The 23,076-nt window shown below is 45.0% G+C and overlaps 1 protein-coding gene and 3 long non-coding RNA genes across 7 annotated transcripts in view; 2 read left to right on the top strand and 2 right to left on the bottom strand.

The window, feature by feature from the left end:
* Window positions 1–15,958, top strand: part of LOC308468482 (stomatin-like) — a 40,655-nt gene extending 24,697 nt beyond the window's left edge. The window contains exons 1-7 of one of the 4 annotated variants that reach the window (XM_080990703.1): window positions 10,568–10,752; window positions 11,255–11,358; window positions 12,602–12,671; window positions 13,087–13,169; window positions 13,350–13,553; window positions 14,776–14,910; window positions 15,585–15,958. In XM_080990703.1, the coding sequence (XP_080846829.1) occupies window positions 10,713–10,752; window positions 11,255–11,358; window positions 12,602–12,671; window positions 13,087–13,169; window positions 13,350–13,553; window positions 14,776–14,910; window positions 15,585–15,779 (831 nt within the window). In that variant the 5' untranslated portion in view covers window positions 10,568–10,712 and the 3' untranslated portion in view covers window positions 15,780–15,958. Of the gene's footprint in view, window positions 1–10,567; window positions 10,988–11,254; window positions 11,359–12,601; window positions 12,672–13,086; window positions 13,170–13,349; window positions 13,554–14,775; window positions 14,911–15,584 lie in introns of those variants that run through there. The other 3 variants (XM_080990704.1, XM_080990705.1, XM_080990702.1) reach the window with 3 other exon arrangements.
* Window positions 75–10,228, bottom strand: LOC308468484. Its single transcript, XR_013981690.1, has 3 exons — window positions 8,677–10,228; window positions 2,028–2,135; window positions 75–619 (listed from the first exon to the last, which is right to left on the bottom strand). It is a non-coding gene; the product is annotated as an uncharacterized lncRNA (long non-coding RNA).
* LOC308468485 lies at window positions 11,248–13,488 on the bottom strand. The gene is made up of 3 exons (XR_013981691.1): window positions 13,358–13,488; window positions 11,838–11,995; window positions 11,248–11,351 (listed from the first exon to the last, which is right to left on the bottom strand). It is a non-coding gene; the product is annotated as an uncharacterized lncRNA (long non-coding RNA).
* A 1,904-nt stretch (window positions 15,959–17,862) lies between the features above and the next one.
* LOC308468483 lies at window positions 17,863–20,930 on the top strand. The gene is made up of 3 exons (XR_013981689.1): window positions 17,863–18,201; window positions 19,031–19,172; window positions 20,261–20,930. It is a non-coding gene; the product is annotated as an uncharacterized lncRNA (long non-coding RNA).
* The last annotated feature ends 2,146 nt before the right edge of the window (window positions 20,931–23,076 follow it).

Here is a 23,076-nt window from a genome sequence, read left to right as displayed (position 1 = left end):
GAGCAGCAGAAAACAACCTTTCTCCCTCCTCTATGTGACATCCTTTTATATATTGGAACATGGCTATCATATCACCCCTTAACCTCCTCTTCTCCAGGCTAAACATGCCCAGCTCCCTTAGCCGTTCCTCATAAGGCATCGTTTCCAGGCCTTTGACCATTTTGGTTGCCCTCCTCTGGACACGTTCCAGTTTGTCAGTGTCCTCCTTGAACTGTGGTGCCCAGAACTGGACACAGTACTCCAGGTGAGGTCTGACCAGAGCAGAATACAGTGGCACTATTACTTCCCTTGATCTAGATGCTATACTCCTATTGATGCAGCCCAGAATTGCATTGGCTTTTTTAGCTGCCGCGTCACACTGTTGGCTCATGTCAAGTTTGTGGTCAACCAAGACTCCTAGATCCTTTTCACATGTACTGCTCTCAAGCCAGGTGTCACCCATCTTGTATTTGTGCCTCTCATTTTTTTTGCCCAAGTGCAATACTTTACATTTCTCCCTGTTAAAATTCACTACATCTAGTGGGAAGGAATTCAATAGATCGACTGATCTGTGTGAAGTGCTCTTTCTCTTGTCTATCCTGAATCACTCAATATTCAGCTTCATTGGGTGACCGCGGCTCTAGTGTTATGAGAGAGGGAGAGTCAGCAGGATGGAGGTGTGTGTGTGTGTGTGTGTGTGTGTGTGTGTGTGTGTAAAAGAGAACAGTCATTTGTTTTGGTTGCATGTATCACCTGTCCTAGGGACGCGGGTGGCGCTGTGGGTTAAACCACAGAGCCTAGGACTTGCCGATCAGAAGGTCAGCAGTTTGAATCCCCTCAACAGGGTGAGCTCCCGTTGCTTGGTCCCTGCTCCTGCCAACCTAGCAGTTTGAAAGCACGTCAAAGTGCAAGTAGATAAATAGGTACCGCTCCGGCGGGAAGGTAAACGGCATTTCCGTGCGCTGCTCTGGTTAGTCATGCTTAGTCATGCTCTGCTTGGTCATGCTGGCCACATGACCCGGAAGCTGTATGCCGGCTCCCTCGGCCAATAAAGCAAGATGAGCGCTGCAACCCCAGATTTGGCCATGACTGGACCTAATGGTCAGTGGTCCCTTTACTTTCACCTTAGCACCTGTCCTAGCCCCTATGAAGGTGTGCCAAAGGCATAATGGAAAGTGCTTTCCCCACTGCATAATTCACTGAGGCAGCTTATGCCCACTGGATTGATGGGCAGAAGGCAGGGAGCCCATCAGAGGCAATGATGGATGGAGCCGACTAATTCTAGGCAGCAGTTTATTTCATTTCCCTGATGTTCCCCCTAACTGTTACTTTCTGCATTATATCTGAACTTTCACACAGTTAAATGCCCTCTTTGGAAATCTAATGAAATCTAGTGGAAGTTTAGCACTCATTTTAATGATGGTGGCTTCCCCCCCAAAAATAAGCTGGCAACCCTAATAACCCAGAATATCGCAGGGGTAAAGTCATGGAATGGGGGGGGGGGTGTAAACTGGCATGCAGTTCTTCCCTGCTGTTTTCATGGAACAGAATCACAGGTGTGAAAAGGATGGCAGATCGGCAACATTTTCCAGTGAAGTTTGTTGTTCTTTCAAACCACACACACTGGCGTTTAACACAACATGCAGGTATATCAGTCAAAAAGCCACAGTTCCATAATGCAATAGGTAAAAAGGTAAAGGGACCCCTGACCATTAGGGCCAGTTGTGGCCAACTCGGGGGTTGCGGCGCTCATCTCACTTTACTGACCGAGGGAGCTGGTCATGTGAACCAGAGCAGCGCACGGAAACGCCGGTACCTATTTATCTACTTGCTAGGTTGGCAGAAGCAGGGACCGAGCAACGGGAGCTCACCCCGTCGTGGGGATTCGAACCACTGACCTTCTGATCGGCAAGCCCTAGGCTCTGTGGTTTAACCCACAGCGCCACCCGCGTCCTATTTAATGCAACAGGTACTGCAGTATAAAAGGAACATTATTAAATGAAACAGAAGCATGAGCATTATAATCAGGAAAATCAGCACAATATTACCCATGTCTGAATGCACAGTGAGTTTTGTCCTGATCCTCCTCTTCACTGCTGCTGAATCGGCAACACTGAGACAGAGAAGGAAGCTGAAAGCCAGGGTCATACCTGGACCTGTTGTAAGTAGAGAGGCAAGTTGGGAGGACAGAAATTGGTGGGCCAGCCTCTACTGTTCACTCTGTTTCTCTATAGGTCCCCAGTGAGGTCTCTGATACAGGAACTTACTGCCTGAATAAGCCCATCACACCCCTTGACCCACAAGCAAGATTTGGTAGTTAATGTTGCTGCTTTCGTGGTGGGGGTAGGAACAGGACAGTCAATGCTTTTTTAAAAAACGGCATGATCGCATCTTCGCTGTGAGCCCTGCCTGCACCCTGTCTTGGAGATCTTTTTCTTACCTGGCCTGGGAGGAAAGGGCTCCAGCTGACTGACTCCAGCTACAAAACACAGCCTGCTGAAGAGGCCAGAGGCCATCTGGTCTTTCTCTTAGTGCAGACCCAGGTCTTTGAGCCTGTGCTTCTGCAGCTGCCACCCACCATGAATCACCATTGGAAGGATTGCAGCAACAGCAGTAGATATGTTCTATGTTTACGATAATTCATTATTTATTCTTTTACTAATTGTGGTGTTTTAAATGTGCATTATATCTGACATCTTTAAGTAATGCTTTCTTTTGAAATGTTTAAGATAAATTTGTTTTTATCAACTTTGTGCATTCTGAAGTCAACCTCCTTTGTAATGTTTTGTTTTGAAATCTTTAAGATAATACTTTCGTTTCCTGTTATTTATGTTGTTGTGAATGTATCTGACTTCCTTCAGCAATGTTTTACTCCGGATTGGTTTTTTTGATGTTTTGATGTGTTGTAAACTGCGTTGAGATGTTTTTCTTTAAAATATTAGGCTGCATAGAATTAATAATAATGATGATAATAATAATAATAATAGCTCTTCTGGTCGCTGCCAATAATCAGTGAGAAAAAGGAAGAGAGTAGTGAGGACATTGTTCTATTTATGCTACCAACCAGGCCCCCCTCATGGATCTCGCTCCCAAGCAACAAGGTTGAATGTTGACTTTGCTGGGGTATTGGAATTTACCAGCTGAAAACTTCATTATGAATGGCTGGCTGGCTTTCAATGCTGAGCCTTGTTCTACAGTGGCAGAAAGCGGTGTGTGGCAGGCATGTTTGTGCTGGACATCAGTGTCTCCTGAGGTGAGAACTGTGGCTGGGAAACAGCTTACAAAATTATCCCCAATTCAGTTCTTAGGGTCTCATGCCAGTGGATGAATTGGCCTGCTTCTCTATCTCAATCGGTCTTGAGAGCATACAAGGTCTTGCATATTATGGCACCATTCACACCATACATTTAAAGCACTATGATGCTTCTTAAACAGTCTTCTGAAGAATTCTGGGAGCTTTGCCAAGGGTGCTGAGAGAAGTCCCCTTTCCTCACAAAGAACTACAATTCTCAGAGTCAGGGGTGCCAACTTGAACAAAATAGGGGGGCGCAGGTAAGTTCTGCCTCACATAATCAATCACACATGTGCACCAATGCCCATCACCTTTGGGAGTGGGTGGGCTGTCCCCCTCAAATATGTTATTGGGGTGGCCCAAAGGGACCTCAGCCCCTAGGAATTGGCTCCTATGCTCAGAGCGGTTCAACAATTCCTCTTCCCAGGGAACCCTGCCCGCTGTAACAGCTCATAGAACACAGTATTCATGGGAATATGTTGCTAATTAGTCATTCTTATCAGAAGGAAAAGAGGAATCTCCCATGTAATGTAGCTGTGACCTTGATGAGCTATCTCAAGTTGGTACTTCACGTATCAGGCTATATATCATTCTTAACCACCTTCAGCCTATTTGCAAGTTTGGTTCACTGCATAGTACACAAGAATAAGGTTGCTAGACTCATATCTAATGCTCTTTGGACTTCATCAGAAAGTGACGTTCTGGTCTGCAGCTGCGTTGACTGCAGGCAGTTATCAGTGAATGATCCAATTCAAACTCAAAACAGATATTCCTTTAAGTGCATTCAGGTGCCCCAAATATGGGCTTCCCTCTCCAAAATAAACATTAGGCATACTGGAAACGCCGCCCCCCCAAAGGATTGTCTATTCTGCTGATCTAGATGAATAGTTCTTCATGGAACACCTGCTCATGATTTATTCTGGTAAGGCTGCTGTTGGTTTCACTTAAACAAACAAATCTTGGATGTTTTCATATAAACATACTACACACACACACACACACACACACAGTCACACTGCATTATGAGTTTTGTGGTTTTGAGCCTGAATCAGCAACAGTGCTCACATCTGAGAATGCATAAGATGTGTTTCCTAAATGAACTCTCAGGGATAGATCTGCTCTTGCCAGAAAGGTGACTATGAACTCTTTATTAAGAGCTATGTACCTTCAGGGCTTCAGTAGTGCTGGAACAGTCGTAGAAGAGTTATGTTGCCTGAGGGCTCATCTGACCTCATTCCCTGGAGATGCCACCTTCATACATGATCAGAGTTTTCTTGCCAAACATGCTCAGAAGGTGTGGCTGCTTTCCCCCCAAATCTACATTTCTGTTTAGAGTCATGATATGGATGATCATGGAACAAGAAAAATCTCTGGGGTGGATGTTCTTATCATGAAACCAGAGAGTCATTTAATTAGAGATTAACTCTTTGGCTCAGTACCCCATTTTGCTTGGTGCCTCTAAATGATTTACCGTATACATTTAATCGCTTTCCTTTTACCTGACCTAGATGGATTTCCTTGGAATATCTGCTCATTTTTCAGGTATCATTTGTGCTTTGTTATGATCGTTTTTTTCTCCAAATAAACTTTGTACACAGTGTATAATGAGTTTTGTAGTCTTGTTTTGTAGTCTCCCGCCCTGTGGAACGCCCTCCCACCAGATGTCAAAGAGAAAAATAACTACCAAACTTATAGAAGACATCTGAAGGCAGCCCTGTTTAGGGAAGCTTTTAATGTTTAATAGGTTATTGTATTTTAGTGTTTTGTTGGAAGCCGCCCAGAGTGGCTGGGGAAACCCAGCCAGATGGGCAGGGTATAAATAATAAATTATTATTATTATTATTATTATTATTATTATTATTATTATTAAAGCTACAAAATTAACAGTGGTTATTTTCATCTTCTGCTGAAGATGCTATAACTCTTGACATGCCATTTCTCTTCAAACCGGCTTTGGGTAAAACTTACTTAACCCTCTGAATTGCCCACATTGCCACAATGCAGGAATATGCAGCTGTCCCATATGGCAATCAAGTTTGTTTGGTGGGCATATGGGAGAGGGTCTTTTTTTTATTGTGGAGCTCGCCAAAAGAAAGGCTTTTGCTCTCCTCTATTGCCAACTTTGAAGCAGGTTCTTAGGTCTGTTTTGCTTCAACGAGTATTTATTTGGTTAAGGCCTTTTAGGATTGTGTTGTTTTATTGTTGCATTGTTCAAACAATCTGCTCATCTGTCAGTCACCTTCTGTCTGCTCTGCAGAAAAAAGCCCCTAGGCCCTAAAACTTGGAGGCCTCTCATGAAACTGAATGTTGTAAGATTCAGGACAGATAAAAGAAAGCCACCCTTCACACATCAAAGAGTTCAGTTATGAAATCTGCTCCCACAAGAGGCAGTGCTGGCCACCAATTTGGATGGATTTTTAAATTGTACCAAGGATAAGGCTATGGCTACTAGCCATATGCTCTGCTGTCATGGTCAGAGGCAGGTTGAATCCTGACAAGACAGAAGTACTGTTTTTGGGGGACAGGAGGCGGGCGGGTGTGGAGGACTCCCTGGTCCTGAATGAGGTAACTATTCCCCTGAAGGACCAGGTGCCCAGCCTGGGAGTCATTCTGGACTCACAGCTGTCCATGGAGGCACAGGTCAATTCTGTGTCCAGGGCAGCTGTTTATCAGCTCCATCTGGTAAGCAGGCTGAGACCCTACTCGCCCACAGACTGTCTCACCAGAGTGGTGCATGCTCTAGTTATCTCTCGCTTGGACTACTGCAATGCGCTCTACGTGGGGCTACCTTTGAAGGTGACCCGGAAACTACAACTAATCCAGAATGCAGCAGCTAGACTGGTGACTGGGAGCGGCTGCCGAGACCACATAACACCGGTCTTGAAAGACCTACACTGGCTCCCAGTACATTTCCGAGCAAAATTCAAAGTGTTGCTGCTGACCTTTAAAGCCCTAAACAGCCTCGGTCCAGTATACCTGAAGGAGCGTCTCCACCTCCATCATTCTGCCCAGACACTGAGGTCTAGCGCCGAGGGCCTTCTGGCAGTTCCCTCGCTGCGGGAAGCCAAGTTACAGGGAGCCAGGCAGAGGGCCTTCTCAGTGGTGGCACCCGCCCTGTGGAATGCCCTCCCATCAGATGTCAAAGAAATAAACAACTATATGACATTTGGAAGACATTTGAAGGCAGCGCTGTTCAGGGAAGCTTTTAATGTTTAATAGGTTATTGTATTTTAGTGTTCTGTTGGAAGCCTCCCAGAGTTGCTGGGGAAACCCAGCCAGATGGGCGGGGTATAAATAATAAATTATTATTATTATTATACCAGCTGCTGGAAACTGCAGGAGGAAAGAGTGCTGCTTCGGTTTGGGTCCTGCTTGTGGGCTTTCCACAGGTATCTAGGGGGCCACAGGATCCTGGACTAGATGGGCCACTTGCCTGATCCAGCAGGACTCTTCTTATGTTCTGAAATGTGAATTTTATTAAAATGCATATATAAATGCATGCTAATTCTGGGAGCCACTGGGAAGACCCAGTTTAAGTGACTAGGGAGCCTGGCTGCTGGGTGTAATCCTTGCTACTGGGTCTTCTTTGAATAGGACTAACATTGGTTACAAACCTGAGACCCCCAAGATAAGAACTAAGGAGGCTAGACCCACCCTTTAAAGAATTCCCCCTTTCCTCTCCTAAGCAAAAGTATCATAGAATTGTAGAGTTGGAAATGGCCTTAAGGGTCATCTCGTCCGTCCGTCTCCCCACAATGTAGGGTTGCCTATACATTGCTGGTCCCCACACTTCTGCTTTAGTGCAATTGCACAGCCAGCAAGATGACAACTGGAAGTCAGGAAGCATCATGTGCCTTTTGCTTACACTTATCCTCTTAAAACATAGTCCTGCACTGCCACCTTCTGGGGAGAGTTGGAAAGAAGAGCCCTGCTGGATGCAGGCAGAGGTCTAATCCAGCATCCCATTCTCATAGTGGCCATTTGGATTCTAATGAGAATTACTTGATGGAAACACTGCTGGTTGTTAATAGCTTAGACAACGTTTTTCATCTTTTTAAAGGATTAGACAAATTAATTGAAAAGAGAAGAGGTCAGATTTATAGTTCTAAATCAGGACAAGTGGAACCTTCATGTTCGGCAGCAGTATATCAGATCAGTATGTCAGATGCTGGTGACAAACATAGGAGTGTTGTGGCATTCACACCCTGCTTGATAGAGAAGGGGTTATTTGCTTGGTGGCAGAGCTTCTGGCTTGCATGCAGGAGGTCCCATGTTCAACGCCTGGCCTCTCTGGGTAGGACTGAAACATGTCAGAAACCCCAGAGAGCCACTGCCAGCCAGTGTAGGCAATGCTGAGCTAGATGGACCACTAGTCTGACTTGGTATAAGACAGCTCCCTAAGTTCCTATATGAAAGGGAAAGTGAGCTATATCAGTGGTAGACCATCTGCATTGTATTCTTATAGCCCCAGGTTCAATCCCTGGTATCTCCATCAGTACTGCATTTGTTGGGAAATGTCCTGATCCTGTACAAAGAAATACAGTGGGGGGGGGGGGAAATCAAAGTAACCCCTGATCACTAGTGTTGACTTGCTATAGGGCCTTCTCAGTGGTGGTTTCCCATTGTGCAATGCCGTCCCTGGTGAGGTGCATTATTGGCTAGCACGAGGAATTTTAAAACATTCCTGTTTACCCAGGCATTTGGTGACTGTTGGATATTGGTCACGGCAAATTAAAAACTGTGATGGCAGGTGATTGCTTCTAGATATTTTTAGATGTCCTAAGTGGTTTAAAAAAATAGTTTTGATTTGTTATAAAATGTTTAAAATACATTTTTATTTTGCTTTAAATTGCATTGTTCTAGCATTTTGATGTTTGCTGTCCTAGGCTGCTTTAAAGAGAAAGGGCCAGATACAAATTTAATTGATCATAATATAACTGATAATAACAACACGATACTTTTTGATGACTAGAATCCAGCCCACAAAAGCTTATCCCACAATAAATTTGTTAGTCTTCAAAGCACTCTTGGTTTATTTAATTTTATATAACAAGGTTTATATACTGCACAATAGCAGCAGCAACGAAAACAACCATCTAAGCCAGTGCTTCTCACACTTTTTTTCTCCAGGCAACACCTTCAGAATAAAAATTTGCTCACACACCACACCGGATTTTTGACTGATAAGAAATACTTGGGGAAATGAAAAGAAACAACTCTCAGCACTGCTTGATTTATAATCTACAACACAACTACTTTATAACATGATTACAGGACATCCAGAAAGTGGATGCCACAATCAGCTACAAAAGAACATGAGTCATTCCCAAACTATAATGATAAATGATCTTTTTATATGAGCACCTTAAATATGTATACAAACTCAATGAGAGGTGTGAGCTTACTTTTGCTGGGTAATCTCACTGGTTTCACATTAAGCAAGTCTTCTCCACTGTGTTCAAAGAGTGATTATGGATCACAACTAGGATTGTCCTTGGTATCGCCTGATGCTCTTGCTCTCATTTTGAAAAGACATTTATCCATATTCTGCAAATAAGATAAACATTTTGCTGCAATACTACAATACAGTGAAATGTTAAAATGTTTATTTGTCCTTGAATCTTCCCACCCTCTCCTTGCCTCCCTCTCCTGCCACAAGCATTGAGAACCAGTGCTCTAAGCCAGGGGTCAGCAAACTTTTTCAGCAGGGGGCCGGTCCACTGTCCCTCCGACCTTGTGGGGGGCTGGGCTATATTTTGAAAAAATATATATGAACGAATTCCTATGCCCCACAAATAACCCAGAGATGCATTTTAAATAAAAGCACACATTCTACTCATGTAAAAACACTCTGATTCCCGGATTGTCCACAGGCCGGATTTAGAAGGCGATTGGGCCAGATCTGGCCCCTGGGCCTTAGTTTGCCTACCCATGCTCTGAGCAATTTAAATTGGCTGCTCTGATGGGGGGGGGGACCTTTTTCAGGGGAAACTCACAGGAACTCAGTTCCTGCACCTCTCAGGTGGGCGCAATTGCCATTCATGGTGAGTTCTGGCACCTCTTTTTCTAGAATATTAGCACTGCAGGCGGGGATGAAGAGATTGAAGTCTTGTACCTTGACCTAAACCCCATTAAACTCAATGAGGCTTTTACTTCCAAGTAGAATGCATAGGATTGCCTTGTTAAAATAGTGGCATAAGAAGAGTCCACTGGATTAGGCCAAAGGCCCAGCATCCTGTCCCCACAGTGGCTAACCAGAAGCTGTAGCTGTAGTTGTTACAGCCCAGTCCTGTGCGCGTTTACTAGGAAGTAAGGAAGCCCCAAGAGGGGCTGCACTCCCAAGTAAGCAAACCTGAGCGATCCAGCGCGTGTTATGCAAGTTCTCAGCAGCGCCGGCACCAGACTATTTTGCGCCCTGGGCAAGGCTAAGCACTTGCGCCGGCCTGCTCCCTCCCTGACCCGCTTTGCTAACTTCAATTTCCAAAAACAGACGACTGGTAGATATGATGAAATTCTTCAAAAGGTAAAAAACAAAACAAAATGTTATCAGAAATTTATAAGGTATAACAAAAACTCATCTGTATAAAACTGTGCCCCCTCTCAGGTTTGCACCCTAGGCGGCTGAATGACTGGCCTTCCTTCCCCAGTGGATTCCATAGGGCAAAGTGCTCAGTGAGCGCTCCGGGAGCCGCGTCCTCTGTATGCTTTCTAATATGGGGTTTTAAAGGTCCGTATAGTTAAAGGTATGATTTTCCCAGTAGTGATGAGTGAGAGCTGGACCATAAAGAAGGCTGATCCCCCAAAGAATGGATGCTTTTGGATTATGGTGCTGGAGGAGACTCTTGAGAGTCCCATGGACTGCAAGAAGATCAAACCTCTCCATTCTTAAGGAAATCAGCCCTGAGTGCTCACTGGAAGAACAGATGCTGAAGCTGAGGCTCCAATACTTTGGCCACCTCATGAGAAGAGAAGACTCTTTGGGAAAGACCCTGATGTTGGGAAAGATGGAGGGCACAAGGAGAAGGGGATGACAGAGGACGAGATGGTTGGACAGTGTTCTCGAAGCTAACAGCATGAGTTTGATCAAACTGCGGGAGGCAGTGGAAGACAGGAGCGCCCGGTGTGCTCTGGTCCATGGGGTCACGAAGAGTCGGACATGACTAAACGAATAAACAACAAAGGGAACGCAAAGTAGGACTGCCGCGCGTTCCCTCTGCCAAGGGGACACGTGTGGTGCGGGCCCAGGAGGAGCCGTCGGGGGTCGTCAGGGGCCGTCGGGCTGGGCGGAAGAAAGAGAGGCAGATCGAGCGTTGGTGGAGCAACCGCCGTCGACCGCGAGTAAGCTGGAGCGGGGCTGTGATCCGTAGGTCCTGTTGCTCTGGGGCTGCAGCAAACCGCCAAGCTGGGCAAGTCGGTCGGTGTCCTGGTGGAGGTTAAGGGGATGAGCGCCCGGGAGAAGCGGGAGAACGCCAGGTTTAACGGTGAGGCAGATTTATGAAGGTGGAAGCCAACGCTTTAAAAATGAGTAAATAGCTATGGTGGCTAAATGGAATTGCCTTGTAAAAGAGCAGTCTGCCTTACTAAGGGACAGGCAACGGGGAAGGGCGTTTGCTTTCATCCTGCAGCGTGTGGGCCTCCCTGTGGCTGGTAGGAGTTGGAATCTGACAACAATTTTTGACACCCACGATGCGCATTTTTAGGACCCACCTTATTTCTGTAAGTTGCTTTAAAATGTTGTTTTCTTTAAATATTCTGATTTAACTGTAGTAACCCACCCTGGGTCCTTTGGGTGCAGGGAGGATAATCAGTAATAATAATATCTGGAAGGACAGAAGTTTTCCCAGGCAAATGTTTTATTTTTGTAGTGATCACAACCATTATTTTTTCCCCTTCCGGCTGCAGAATTTTTGCTTTTATTTTTTAACAAGCAGAAATAACATAACTATATACATGTTCCAAATGTGTGTGCCTCTCCTCCTCTAGAGAACTCCAGCGAATACCTTGGGGCATGTGGCTGGATCCTGGTCTGCTTTTCGTTCTTGCTCTTCCTTCTGACCTTCCCTTTGTCTGCATTTCTCTGCTTTGAGGTAAAGAAGAAGAAGAGAGTTCATTGGGAAGCAGTCCTGCTTCTGAGATTTTACGCTGCTATTATGGTTGCTAGGGGTTAAATGGTCCATTAGGGCAAATGGGGTACTGCTCCACCGACCTCAGTCTGTCCTCAGCTGGCCCCCACCTGCCTGTCTTCTTCTTTACTGTGGTACCTTGGTTTACAACCATAATCTGTTCCGGAGGTCTGGTTGCAAACCAAAACAGGTTGTAACCCAAGGTGCACTTTCGCTAATGGGGCCTCTCCAAAAAAATGGGTTGAAATCCCCCCCCCCCAATGGTTGTATTAAAAAAGGGACATGCACTTCCGGGTTTGACGTGGTTGTTATCCAAAATGGTTGCAAACCAAGGTACCACTGTATTTCTACTGGGGGGGGGGGTGGTCACGGCCTGTCAACTTACACCTCTTCAATCTCAGTATTGCCCTTGCAGAATTCAAAAGAAGGTAGAATGGCTCCACCTGTCATTGGTTCTGGTGCTACCTGCTGTTGGGCTCCCTGTATTCTGTCCCACCAGTCTTAATGGGCACCAGCCCCCACTGCTTGCATATCCCAGCTTCAAGCATTGCCAAAAGTCACCGTGTTTCATTATTCAAACTTCTGGGACAGCTGTTCTACCCTGTAAACAGCAAGCATGGACATTGCAAATACAATTTGCATTTATTAAATTATTATTATTATTTTCTTTATTAATCACTTATCACTCAAAAGGTATCAAAGCAACTTACACTGAAGAAATGTATATGCATAAATACATTACACCATAGAAAAGGGGGGGCGATCATATAACACATTAATGTTTCATACAACTTATTAGGGAAACAAAACAAAACAAAACAAGACACACACTTAATAGTAATAGGAAAAAGTTAGCAGTATGTAAACAATAAAAAAATATTCCCACTTACTAATACATAAAAATAAAAAGACTAGCAGAGCCCTCCATAGTCCCAAAATAATACACAACACCCCACTGTTTGTTTTAAAAAATCCCCACTCCACCAAGAACTGTGATGTCAAGGGCAGCTGCTGTGTGTCCCTTCCTTTCAAGAGGGAGCAGCAGCAAAAGCAGAGCAGGGGGGTGGTAAAAGTTTTATGTGCTCTGTGGTTGCCCCAGCTCCTCTTGCTCTCCAGCCACTGATGGGAATGTATAATCTGAAACGTGTGGGGTGGCAAAAACTCTCTAGGATATTATATGTGACTCCCCGCTGTCCCTCCATTTCAGATTGTCATGGAATATCAGCGAGCTGTCATCTTTAGACTAGGACACATCCTAAAAGGTGCAAAAGGCCCAGGTGAGTATTATATTATGTTCTAGCATACAACAGGATTTTGCTGCAAGTTTCTCCTCTCTTTTACCCTTGCCATTGGCCTACCCACGATTCCAAGGACCATCTCATTCAGGTCAGGTCCACACAATTAATTTAAAGCATGTGGCTTCCCCCAAGGAATCCTGGGAACTGTGGTTTGTTAAAGATGCTGGGGTTTGCAGCTCTGCAGAGGGTAAACCACAGCTCCCAGGATTCTTCAGGGTTGGCTGTGCGCTAATATATGGTGTGGTCGTGACAGTTTTCAATGCATTTCCCTGTCACTTTACTAACTGGAAAAGAAGTTAGCAGGTTTGTTGAACAAGGGGGACAGAGTGCATTAATTCACTATAATTGTGCAAACCAACGTCTCCAGTGGTGGTTATAATTTCTTTTCCTGCAGGTATCTATTTAATCCTGCCCTGCATAGACAATGTTGTCACAGTGGACATGAGGACTGTGTCATTTGATATAGCCCCCCAGGAAGTAAGTGTTTCTGGTCCTTGACCTCTTTCATCTCTTTTGAATACCAGATAGAATCATTGTCTAATAACTCATCTGCTTGCAGTTGGTTCCTCCTGACATGTTCTTAGCAGCTGCTACTAGAAACATGCTTTGACTCATTGCTTTATTTTGTAACTCCTCCTGCTCCTGCTTCTACCCTAGATTCTTACCAAAGATTCGGTGACGGTTCTTGTGGACGGTGTGGTTTACTACCGAGTTCAGAACGCCATCCTCTCTGTGACAAATGTTGCTTATGCGGACTCAGCCACTCGGCTCCTGGCTCAGACCACATTGAGGAACGTTCTTGGGACCAAGAGCCTCTCTCAGATCCTCTCTGACCGGGAGGAAATCGCCCACAGCATGCAGGTATGACAGCAACGGCTGAGTTGTGGGGTGATTCACATCCCCATTTGGAGTATGGAATTGAAAGTCTGTTCTGAGGGGATATGACTAACAAAAAAAGCTTTGACTTATATGTCGGGACGAGCAGAAAGCATGTAGAACACGGCATGTTTTTTAATTAATTTCAGATGCATGAAATGCTGGAATGTGACTGCTTGTTGATAAACAACAACTGTCTTTGGATTATAAGCATGATTATAAGCACTGGTCTATCTATAGTGTGAAGGGTATACGTTACTTGGAGATGGAACTATATAATCTAACAGTAGCATTCTGTTGGTGTTTGGAATTAAAGCACTCAACAGGAGTTGACCTTAATGAGGCTGAATGTTGGAAGATGCAGGGCAGATAAGAGAAAGGACTTCTTCATGCACCACATGGTTAAACTATGGAGCTTGCTTCCACAGGAAGCAGTGATGGCCCCCAACTTAGATGGTTTTGAAAAGGGATTAGTCAAATTCATTGAGGACAAAACTATAAACGGCTGCTAGCCTTGATGGCTATGTTCTACCTCCACTGTCAGAGATAATCTCCCTCTGAATACCAGATGCTGGGAATTGCAGGTGGGCAGAGTGCTGTTGTGCTCATGTCCTGCTTGTGGGCTAAGACATCTAGTCACTAGCAGAGGAAGAGGGGGGGCAGGGGCAGAGCACCGCCACCAGCACCATGATCCCGGTGGGGTGCCATCACAGCTGCCCCTCCACGCCATGCCCCCAGGACATGTGCCATGCCCCTGCAGGCTGTGCACCACGCCCCCTGGACACGCACTATGCCCCTGCAGGTGGCGTGCCACACCCCCAGGACACGTGCCAGCCATGCTCCCACCTGCTCTCCGACCCCAGTGCCAGAGCAGGAAGCTCCACCACTGCATCTAGTTGGCCTGGATGCTGGACAAGATGGAACACTGGCTGATGTAGCAGATTCATCTTATGCTCTTGCGGGCCTTTTCAAAGTGCTACTCCAAACAGAGCTTCAGAAGGGGATTTTGAAGGGCAAAAAGGTCACCTGACATAACTGTAGTCCAGGAGGAGTGGGGAAAAGATAGCCATTTGACCCGTGGGGTTAATATAGTTCCCTGTTTTTATCCCAGCTTCTGTGACTTCCATTGGACCAGCCTGACCTCTTGCATAATAATATCTTGATGGACAAGTGCATTCCTGCATATCTATATATATTTAATAAACAGGTCACATTAGATGAAGCCACAGATGACTGGGGCATAAAGGTGGAGCGGGTAGAGATCAAAGATGTGAAGCTGCCCATCCAACTCCAGAGAGCCATGGCCGCTGAAGCAGAAGCTACCCGTGAAGCAAGAGCAAAGGTACAGGAGTTCTATAGATTTGGTTTAGCTGGTGACTTTCCAGAAAGTTCATCACCCAGAAGACAGCAAAGGGGCAGTAGGAAGTACAGTAAAGGCCAACATTGGCATTGTAGGGCTATTAACCTGGGGTCTATGACTTTAAATTAGGGTTGGGGAACCTCAGGCCCTAGGGCCAAATATGGCCCTCCAAGTCTCCATTTCCCACAAGTCTGTTTCCATACTGTTACATTTTTTCCTAGTCCCACAGCCATTAAAGGCACAAGGTGTCATTTATTTGTTCCTGTACCTGTACTTTTTGCTGTGAGCAACTCCTGGGAAGAAAATTATTCCTTTCAGGTGGGGAAGATAGAGGAAATGTCTCCCATTCCTTCTGATTGCCTAGCAACAGTGATTGACTATAGTGTCCTTAATCACAGCAGCACCTCCACATCTGCCTAATAAGCCTTAGAACATTGCCTCCACATTTTTGCTAACTTTCTTTATAGATGTCTGACAGACTTAGCTTTCATTAACGAAATAAGGTGAGAGTCATTCAACTGAATGAGTTCATTCCTAGCCTGTGGCATGTATCTCTATGACTAGGTCTGACTTACTTAGGAATGGGTGCAGCTGTTATATAAGGCCACCCTGATGTAAAACTCCAAACTCCTTACCTGGAATTTCTTCCCTTCTAGGTGATTGCAGCAGAAGGTGAAAGGAACTCCTCCCTGGCCTTGAAGGAAGCCGCCATCGTGATCACAGAGTCTCCTGCAGCCCTCCAGCTTCGCTACCTACAGACTCTGACCACTATCGCTGCTGAGAAGAACTCTACCATTATATTTCCGCTGCCATTGGATATGCTGCAATGTCTCATTGGAACAAAACGTTAACTGGGGATGTAGATGCAGGACGAGGGGCTGTTTCTCAGGAGCCCAGATTTTCTTAAAAGTGCAATGCAGTGTTGGACAAAGGAACATTAATTTAATTGTTTGTTAGCAGAGGGTTTTTTTACATTTTGTTTTTTCACTTCTCTTCCCAAACAGGAATAAAGTTACTGATTTTAACCCTGCATTCTCAGTCATCTGCACATCTCCCTTTTGTCCCCCTTTGTCCCATTTCTGATTTCTAAGAAGAAGAAGAAGAGTTTGGATTTGATATCCCGCTTTATCACTACCCTAAGGAGTCTCAAAGCGGCTAACATTCTCCTTTCCCTTCCTCCCCCACAATAAACACTCTGTGAGGTGAGTGAGGCTGAGAGATTTCAGAGAAGTGTGACTGGCCCAAGGTCACCCAGCAGCTGCATGTGGAGGAGCAGGGAAGCGAACCCGGTTCCCCAGATTACGAGACTACCGCTCTTAACCACTACACCACACTGGCTCTAAGGGCCTTATAGGCTGCATTCAGAAGGTCCCAGGTTCAACCCCTGGCATCACTAGGTAGGGCTGGAGAAGACTTCCTGTCTGAAACCCTGGAGAGCCACTGCCAGTCGCTGTAGACTGTACTGAGGTAGATGGACCAGTTCGGTCTATTTAAGACTGTGTAGACATTACCAGCTTAAAACACAACAAGGTGATTCTTTTTCCCAATCCAGATGGAAGCAGGTTTGGAGAAAAAAAAACATATCAAGATGCAGTATTTCATAAGAAACACGAGGAGGAATATGAATTGTGGCTAACGTATGTATACTGCCTCCCCAAAAAGCTGTGGGATGCACTGGATGCAGAGTAAATGGGAGTGTATATGCAGTCTAAGGCAGCTTCCTCTGTTCCTACATCCCTGCAGCCCAATACACACAGAGAGATATTTGAAGAACCATCCAAAGAACCTGAATGATGGGCGAATCAGTATAGGGCATGTTTTAACTATGAAACTTCCTATCACAAGATGCGGTGGTGGCCAGCAACTTAAGCAGAGCACACATTATTGTTTGCACCCAGTAATCTCCCACTGCTGGTGTTTGAAGCCAAGTACAAATGATCTTACCTACAATTCTTAGGTGTCCTATAATGGCTTGGGAAATACTGCTGCTTGGTGCAATTTCCCTCAAACCATCTTCCATCCGGACGTGTGTACATTTGAGACAACTGTTGCACATGCTCAGGTGCCAGTTTTGTTTAAAAGGAGTTTGATGTTGTGGAACAAATCAGGTGGTGGTGGTGGTGGTTAAAATTTCAATACTGCCCTTCATCTGAGGATCACAGGGTGGTTTACAATATAAAAACCCAAAAATACACACCATAGTAACAAACAAAAACAATACCACACACACATTTTAAACGGCCATAAATAAAGGCCTGGGAAGAGAGGAATGTTTTTGCCTGGTGCCTCCCTGGTGAAAGCATTCCACAAGTGGGGAGCCACCGCATAAAAGGCCCATTCTCATGTTGCCATTCTCTGGACCTATCATGGAGGAAGCACATGAAGAAGGGCCTCTATTTTGTGTGTACAGCAACATTAAAAAGTGACTTGAAACACACAGAGGGGCAAATGATCTGTGATTCCTACATTACAGGGGGTTGCACAAAATGACCCTTAGGGTCCCTTCCAACTCTACAGTTCTATCACTGTGTTTTAACACTCATGTACGTAGCCCCCAGCATCAGATACAGACAGTGTGGCTCTGAATACATTGCAAGCCTATTTGCTGATGAGCATGTCCCAGGTATTTAGCAACATGAAATAATCCTAGATACAGGAGAGTGTGGTTGAACCAAGTCTGCGTCCTTATGAAGCCAGTCTGTTCACATGCAAGATGGTGGTTAAGCTAAAACAAAAACTTTCAATCTTGCAGCTGTGTCCCAAGTCAGGAAAATTGGAAGTGATATTGTCAATCTAGTTGTACAACAAGCATAGATGAACATCAGGTACAAAATGCAGTTTAAGGAGTACTGCGTGGATGTTATGTTTATTGATCTGTTTAAGACATTCATATCCCAGTTTTCCTCCAAGGAGTTCAAAGTGACATACCTATTTCTCCTTCTTCTCATTTTATCCTCACAACAGCCCTGCAAGGCAGGTTGGGCTGAGAGGGAGCGACTGGCTCAAGACTGAGTCCTTGGGCACTTGTACCCTAGTATCCCGGGTCCTAGTCCAACACTAACTGCTATGCTGCATTGACTCTTGTAGAACCTTGGTGTGGTGGCTGTGCATTTGATGTCACCAACAGCCATTGCTTAGCAACGAAATGTGCGTCCGTTTGAACTGAGGTTCTTGAGGTTCTTGTATCCTCAGCACATACGGGGTTTAGAGAGATCTGCTGTGGTGATCTTTGCTTATTTTGTTGACAAGATGGCATCTGACAAACTTATGGCTGTAAGTGAATGTTGACATTTCTAGCGGACTTAGCTCTAGGGTCCAGAATATTGGCATCACAAACTTTGGCAAATTCAGTAGTACCTCAGGTTAAGTACTTAATTCGTTCCGGAGGTCCGTTCTTAACCTGAAACTGTTCTTAACCTGAAGCACTTTAGCTAATGGGGCCTCCTGCTGCCGCCACGCTGCCGGAGCACAATTTCTGTTTTCATCCTGAAGCAGAGGTCTTAACCTGAGGTACTATTTCGGGGTTATCGGAGTCTGTAACCTGAAGTGTACGTAACCCAAGGTACCACTGTAGCTATCAAAGGTCAAAGAAAGGCAAGTTTTTGGCAGAGAATAATGAAGGCTCTAAAGGAAATGTTAGTATTATATATATATAGTTAGGGGTGCCAAATTGAATGAAATATGGGGGGGGGGGCACATACTTGATCACATGACACAGTGTGTGCACGCACACACACACACACCATTTGAATGGGAATGCTCATCAACTTTGGGGGGAGTCTGGCCCCCTCTAATCTGGTTTAACATGGAAAGGAAGAGACAGAAAAATAAAAATATATATTCAGCCAGTGCTTTTTTCTGGGGGGACGCAGGGGGACGCATACCCCTAAACATTTTGTGAATCTAAGTTTGGCCTCATTGAGGGCCAGTATTTCAATATGAGTAGGAAAATGAGGGTACGCCTAAACATATTTTTAGGGGGGAAAGCACTGTTTTCAGCCACTGACTTGAGGTGGTGGTGATGATGACATTTAGTGAACCAGAGCACTCCCTAAATGCTGGCTTCTTGTCCTAACAGTAACTTCTCTGGGTCTCTCCTCAGCCCTCCCTGGAGCTTCCAACATCCATGCTGGGTCTGCTGGTGGCAGTTTCATGCCTTTGTGCCTTGGGTCCTGACATGGAATGCCACCAGCAGGCTGCACAAACCTTCTGAAATCTCCTGCCCATCCTGCCTGGGAAAGAATGTAAGCCTGGAAGGAATGCATTGCCTGCAAGACCATAAACCCAAGGATTACAGAAGCACAGAATAATTGTTATTGTTTTTTTATTTTTATTTAAAAACACCACCACCCACCTTGGTGGAGGGGAGTGATTTAAAAGTAGCCTAAAGAGGACTGAGTGCAGCCATGGAAGCTTGAATGCTTGGCAGAGGGGGCGGGATAGGAATGGAGTGGTTGAAATCCCAAAGGGCAGCACTCCAGACTGCAACGTTTCGTTGCATGACCCAGCTGTAAATACATTCTGTTTAAAGTGACTACTTCCCCTGCCCTCATGTTTACACCACCTTTGGGATCTCAGGGCTCGTCCACACGTCCGCTTGTCCCGTGCCTAGAAAACACAGGTGCGGGCGGGTCATACGGAGCTGTGGACGAGCCCTTGTGAGCTCTGTCCGAAGAAGGACGGGACAACGCAGATTGTTAGAACTTCAAAGCCTTTAAAGGGCCAACAACTCTCTGGCCCCAAGACAGGCACTCTTCCTCCATTTCATAGGCTCCACTGCCTGGTGCATTTCCTGCACCACCCGTCTGGTAATATGCCACAGGGGGGTGGGCATCAATTTACCATCACACACACAGATTTTAGGAATGTTGTGTTGCGTGTCATTTTCAAGGTGGCTTTTAATTGCTTTTAATTTGATCTGAGGGAGGGCTAGGGGCACTACTGTCCCGGATGGTGGTTTGGACATCGCAGCTGCTCTCTGCCCCCAGGTCAGCCTTGACCCAGGGAAGGGGGAGCCTCGGCTGGGCGCCCCACAGCTGCTCTCCTTCCTGACCCAGGGAAGGAGGAATTGAGGCTGGGAATGCAGGACACACATGGCAGGACACACAGAGATCTTCACCCTCTGTAGCCATCAGCCCCCACGTCTGGCAGGGCGCGGGGAGAATGGGGGGGGGAGGCTATCTGGTTCACGCCCCCCCATGTTCTGCGCCCAGAGCCATGTCCCCCATGCCCCTCCCACGCTACACCACATCTCATGCTGTGAGTTCTGAACAAAGAAATCTGGTGGGCTACTTGGATTTTACATTGCTGAAATTAGTCCCTTTTGCCTCAGTACAGATCACCTGCAGTAGCTGCAAACCAGCAAGGTCAACATCAGAGGATCTGGAACTACAACCATCCTCTGCGGAGGACAGCAACTCCGGAAACAGTAGATTCCATGAGCGGCTGTCATCTGCGAAAGAGACCCACTGATTATGAAAAGTAGACACCTCTGCCCTCGAACCAAAACATTGTGGTGACTTCGATACCTTGATATACAACTGTTAACACCTCCAGTCTTTGTTTATCTCCCATCAATTGCCCACTTTTGCCAGTGGCACACACACACATGAGCATGTCCGCCCCTGTTCTGCTGGATCCGCATGTCAGCAATTGCACATCAGTTGGATGCTCCTAAAATGGTTGGTGCTATTTTCCAGAACACTGATTGTATGTGTGTATGTATGCTCTTGTTGACCATTTTTTTTATTATTTCAGTTATTATTATTATTTTTTGCCAAATCTTTTTTATTGATTTTCAATTTTTTACAAACCGGCCACCAACTGAAACAAATTTAACATTTTTCCAAAGAAAAATCAGTTTAACATTTTTTCCAAATCTGACTTCCCGCACACCCTCCTGGATATGTCAATAGTTCTTAGTGCTGCATCATATTCCCCAATTATTTCTAGTTTGCCTTCAAACATTACGAATAACCTTCCAGTACATTATATTTGCTTTTTTTAAAAAACAACAACTCCATTTCAAACAGCTACCCATCAATCAATTCCTGCACATATATTAAATTAACATTTCCAATTTCAGGGAGTGAGGTTACTTATCAGATTATCAGTCCCTGCTGAATTATTGAATAATATTATATAACATTGAATAAAACTTCCTCTCCTTTCATCTGCGTGTGTAGAAACATAATCTTCTTGCTGCTCAACTCCTTTGTCCCTCGTCGCATGTAAACGGGGGTCTTTTTCTTTTCTTTTTTACAGCAGGAACTCCAAGGTCGACCATCTCGCTTGGTGCATTTTCCAACCAGCCCATAATCATTATCGGCGGGGGTGGGGCGCGCCGGGCTAACCACTTTCTCCTTCACAGTTCAAGTTCTTATTACAGCCTCTCCCCGTGATTCGAGGTACTCGAGCAGATTTGCCCCACCGTTAGACTTTCCAGTTCTCTGTGCAAAAAAAATCTGCTCCTTTCTGGCTGGTTTGCTTTTAATTCCTCCATCATAAATTGTCCAACGATCCAACAGTCCAAATTTTAATTTGCTTCCTTATAGTTCGTTAATAGTTTTGTATTCCTTTAATCCCATCAATCTAAGACCTCCGGGTATAGGGCGGTATATAAAATTCAATAAATAAATAAATAGTAGTAGTAGTAGTAGTAGTGAGGGGGTTGGGGTGGATGAAGATGGCGTCGAGGTAAGACGCTCTCACCAGAGCTGCACAGATTCTTTTTTAATTACATGACGGGGATTGCTCGCGGCCGGGCTTTCTATTTTTCTTTTTCTCGGAGGCAAGGTTTTTATATGTTTTATGTGCTCCGGCACTTAAGGGCTTTTAATATTCAAATCTAGTAAGGAAATGGTGTTTCTCTCTTGACATAACGGTGCATGTATAGCTCAGAGGAGTCTTCCCGTCCTCCATTGTTGCAGCAGCATCCACGTTATTCTGAACCTCATCGTCGCAGATTTCCCGTCCCGTTTTGTTAAAAAACCCCCACTTATATATTTCCATAGTCAAGGGGGGCGAGGAGAGAGATTCTGAACCCTTACTTTATAAGCACATGTTTAAATCCTTGCAATCATAAACGTTAACGAAAATAATAACAAAAATGGATCTCCCCACCCTACCTTTTCCAATAAAGGTTCCCCTTTATCACGTAGCTGCACAACAAGACAATGACCACGTCAGTGTGGTTAACTTGACCCAACCTTACCCCCCCAAACATACAAACAAGCCACACACTGCAATCAACCGAATTTAATCAACCAAATCCTTGTAATCATAAATGTTAACAAAAATAATAGCAAAAAAAGCAACAACAGCCCCTATCTGCCCCCCTCCATCTTTTCCAATCTTATCCATGCAGGAATTGCCATTCAAGCCTCGTGCCTCGTTTTTCACCTTGTTATATGTATTTGTATCTTTTTATTTCACGAGATTACAATAAATTCGTTTTTAAACAAACATTTAAAAGCTTGTATTGCTAAGATTTTCTGTGGATTGCAGCAGATGGGGGGCAGGACAGGAAAGACCACTTACTTTACATCACAAAACTAGGACAAAACTTTGGCATCAGTTTGAAGGAGATCATAAAAAATTGGATTTTGGGGTGTCAATTTATAACCCTGGGTTGAGTATCAATTACTCCGTTGGGGGGTGGCACAAAACACATGGTTTGCAGCACAAAATATTGGCATCAGTTGGGAGGGGATCCAAAATTTTGGGGTTACACTTTAATGAAACTTTGATGTGAGACCAACATGTTGCAATCCTACACACTTACTAATGAGTAAGTCCCATTAAACTTATCTGGACTTATTCGATGAGTAAATGAGTTTAGAATTGCATGGTGGGGTGTTTCGAGCTCACAAGATTGTTCTTATAATAGTTATAAGGCAATGGTTGCAGTCTTACTTTGAAGTTCCTGTGTTCCTTATAGTCAATTATACAATGTCCTGGGAGGTTAAAATGCCCCCCATTGGATTTTCAGCATTTGTCCTTTACTTTCTTGGGCTCCATGATCACTGCAGATGGTGACAGCAATCACGAATTTCCCTCCCTGCCGGGTATGGAAGAGAGGGAATGAAAGAGAAAAATAATTGAATTATATTTACTTCCAAATGTATGTGTCCTTTTCAGCCCCTCCAG

The sequence above is a fragment of the Podarcis pityusensis genome (genome assembly GCF_964106645.2).
Source record: "Podarcis pityusensis genome assembly, chromosome: Z".
Lineage (NCBI taxonomy): Eukaryota > Metazoa > Chordata > Lepidosauria > Squamata > Lacertidae > Podarcis > Podarcis pityusensis.
The sequence above is the reverse complement of the archived record's forward strand: the minus strand, read 5'-3'. Positions and strand labels throughout refer to the sequence as shown.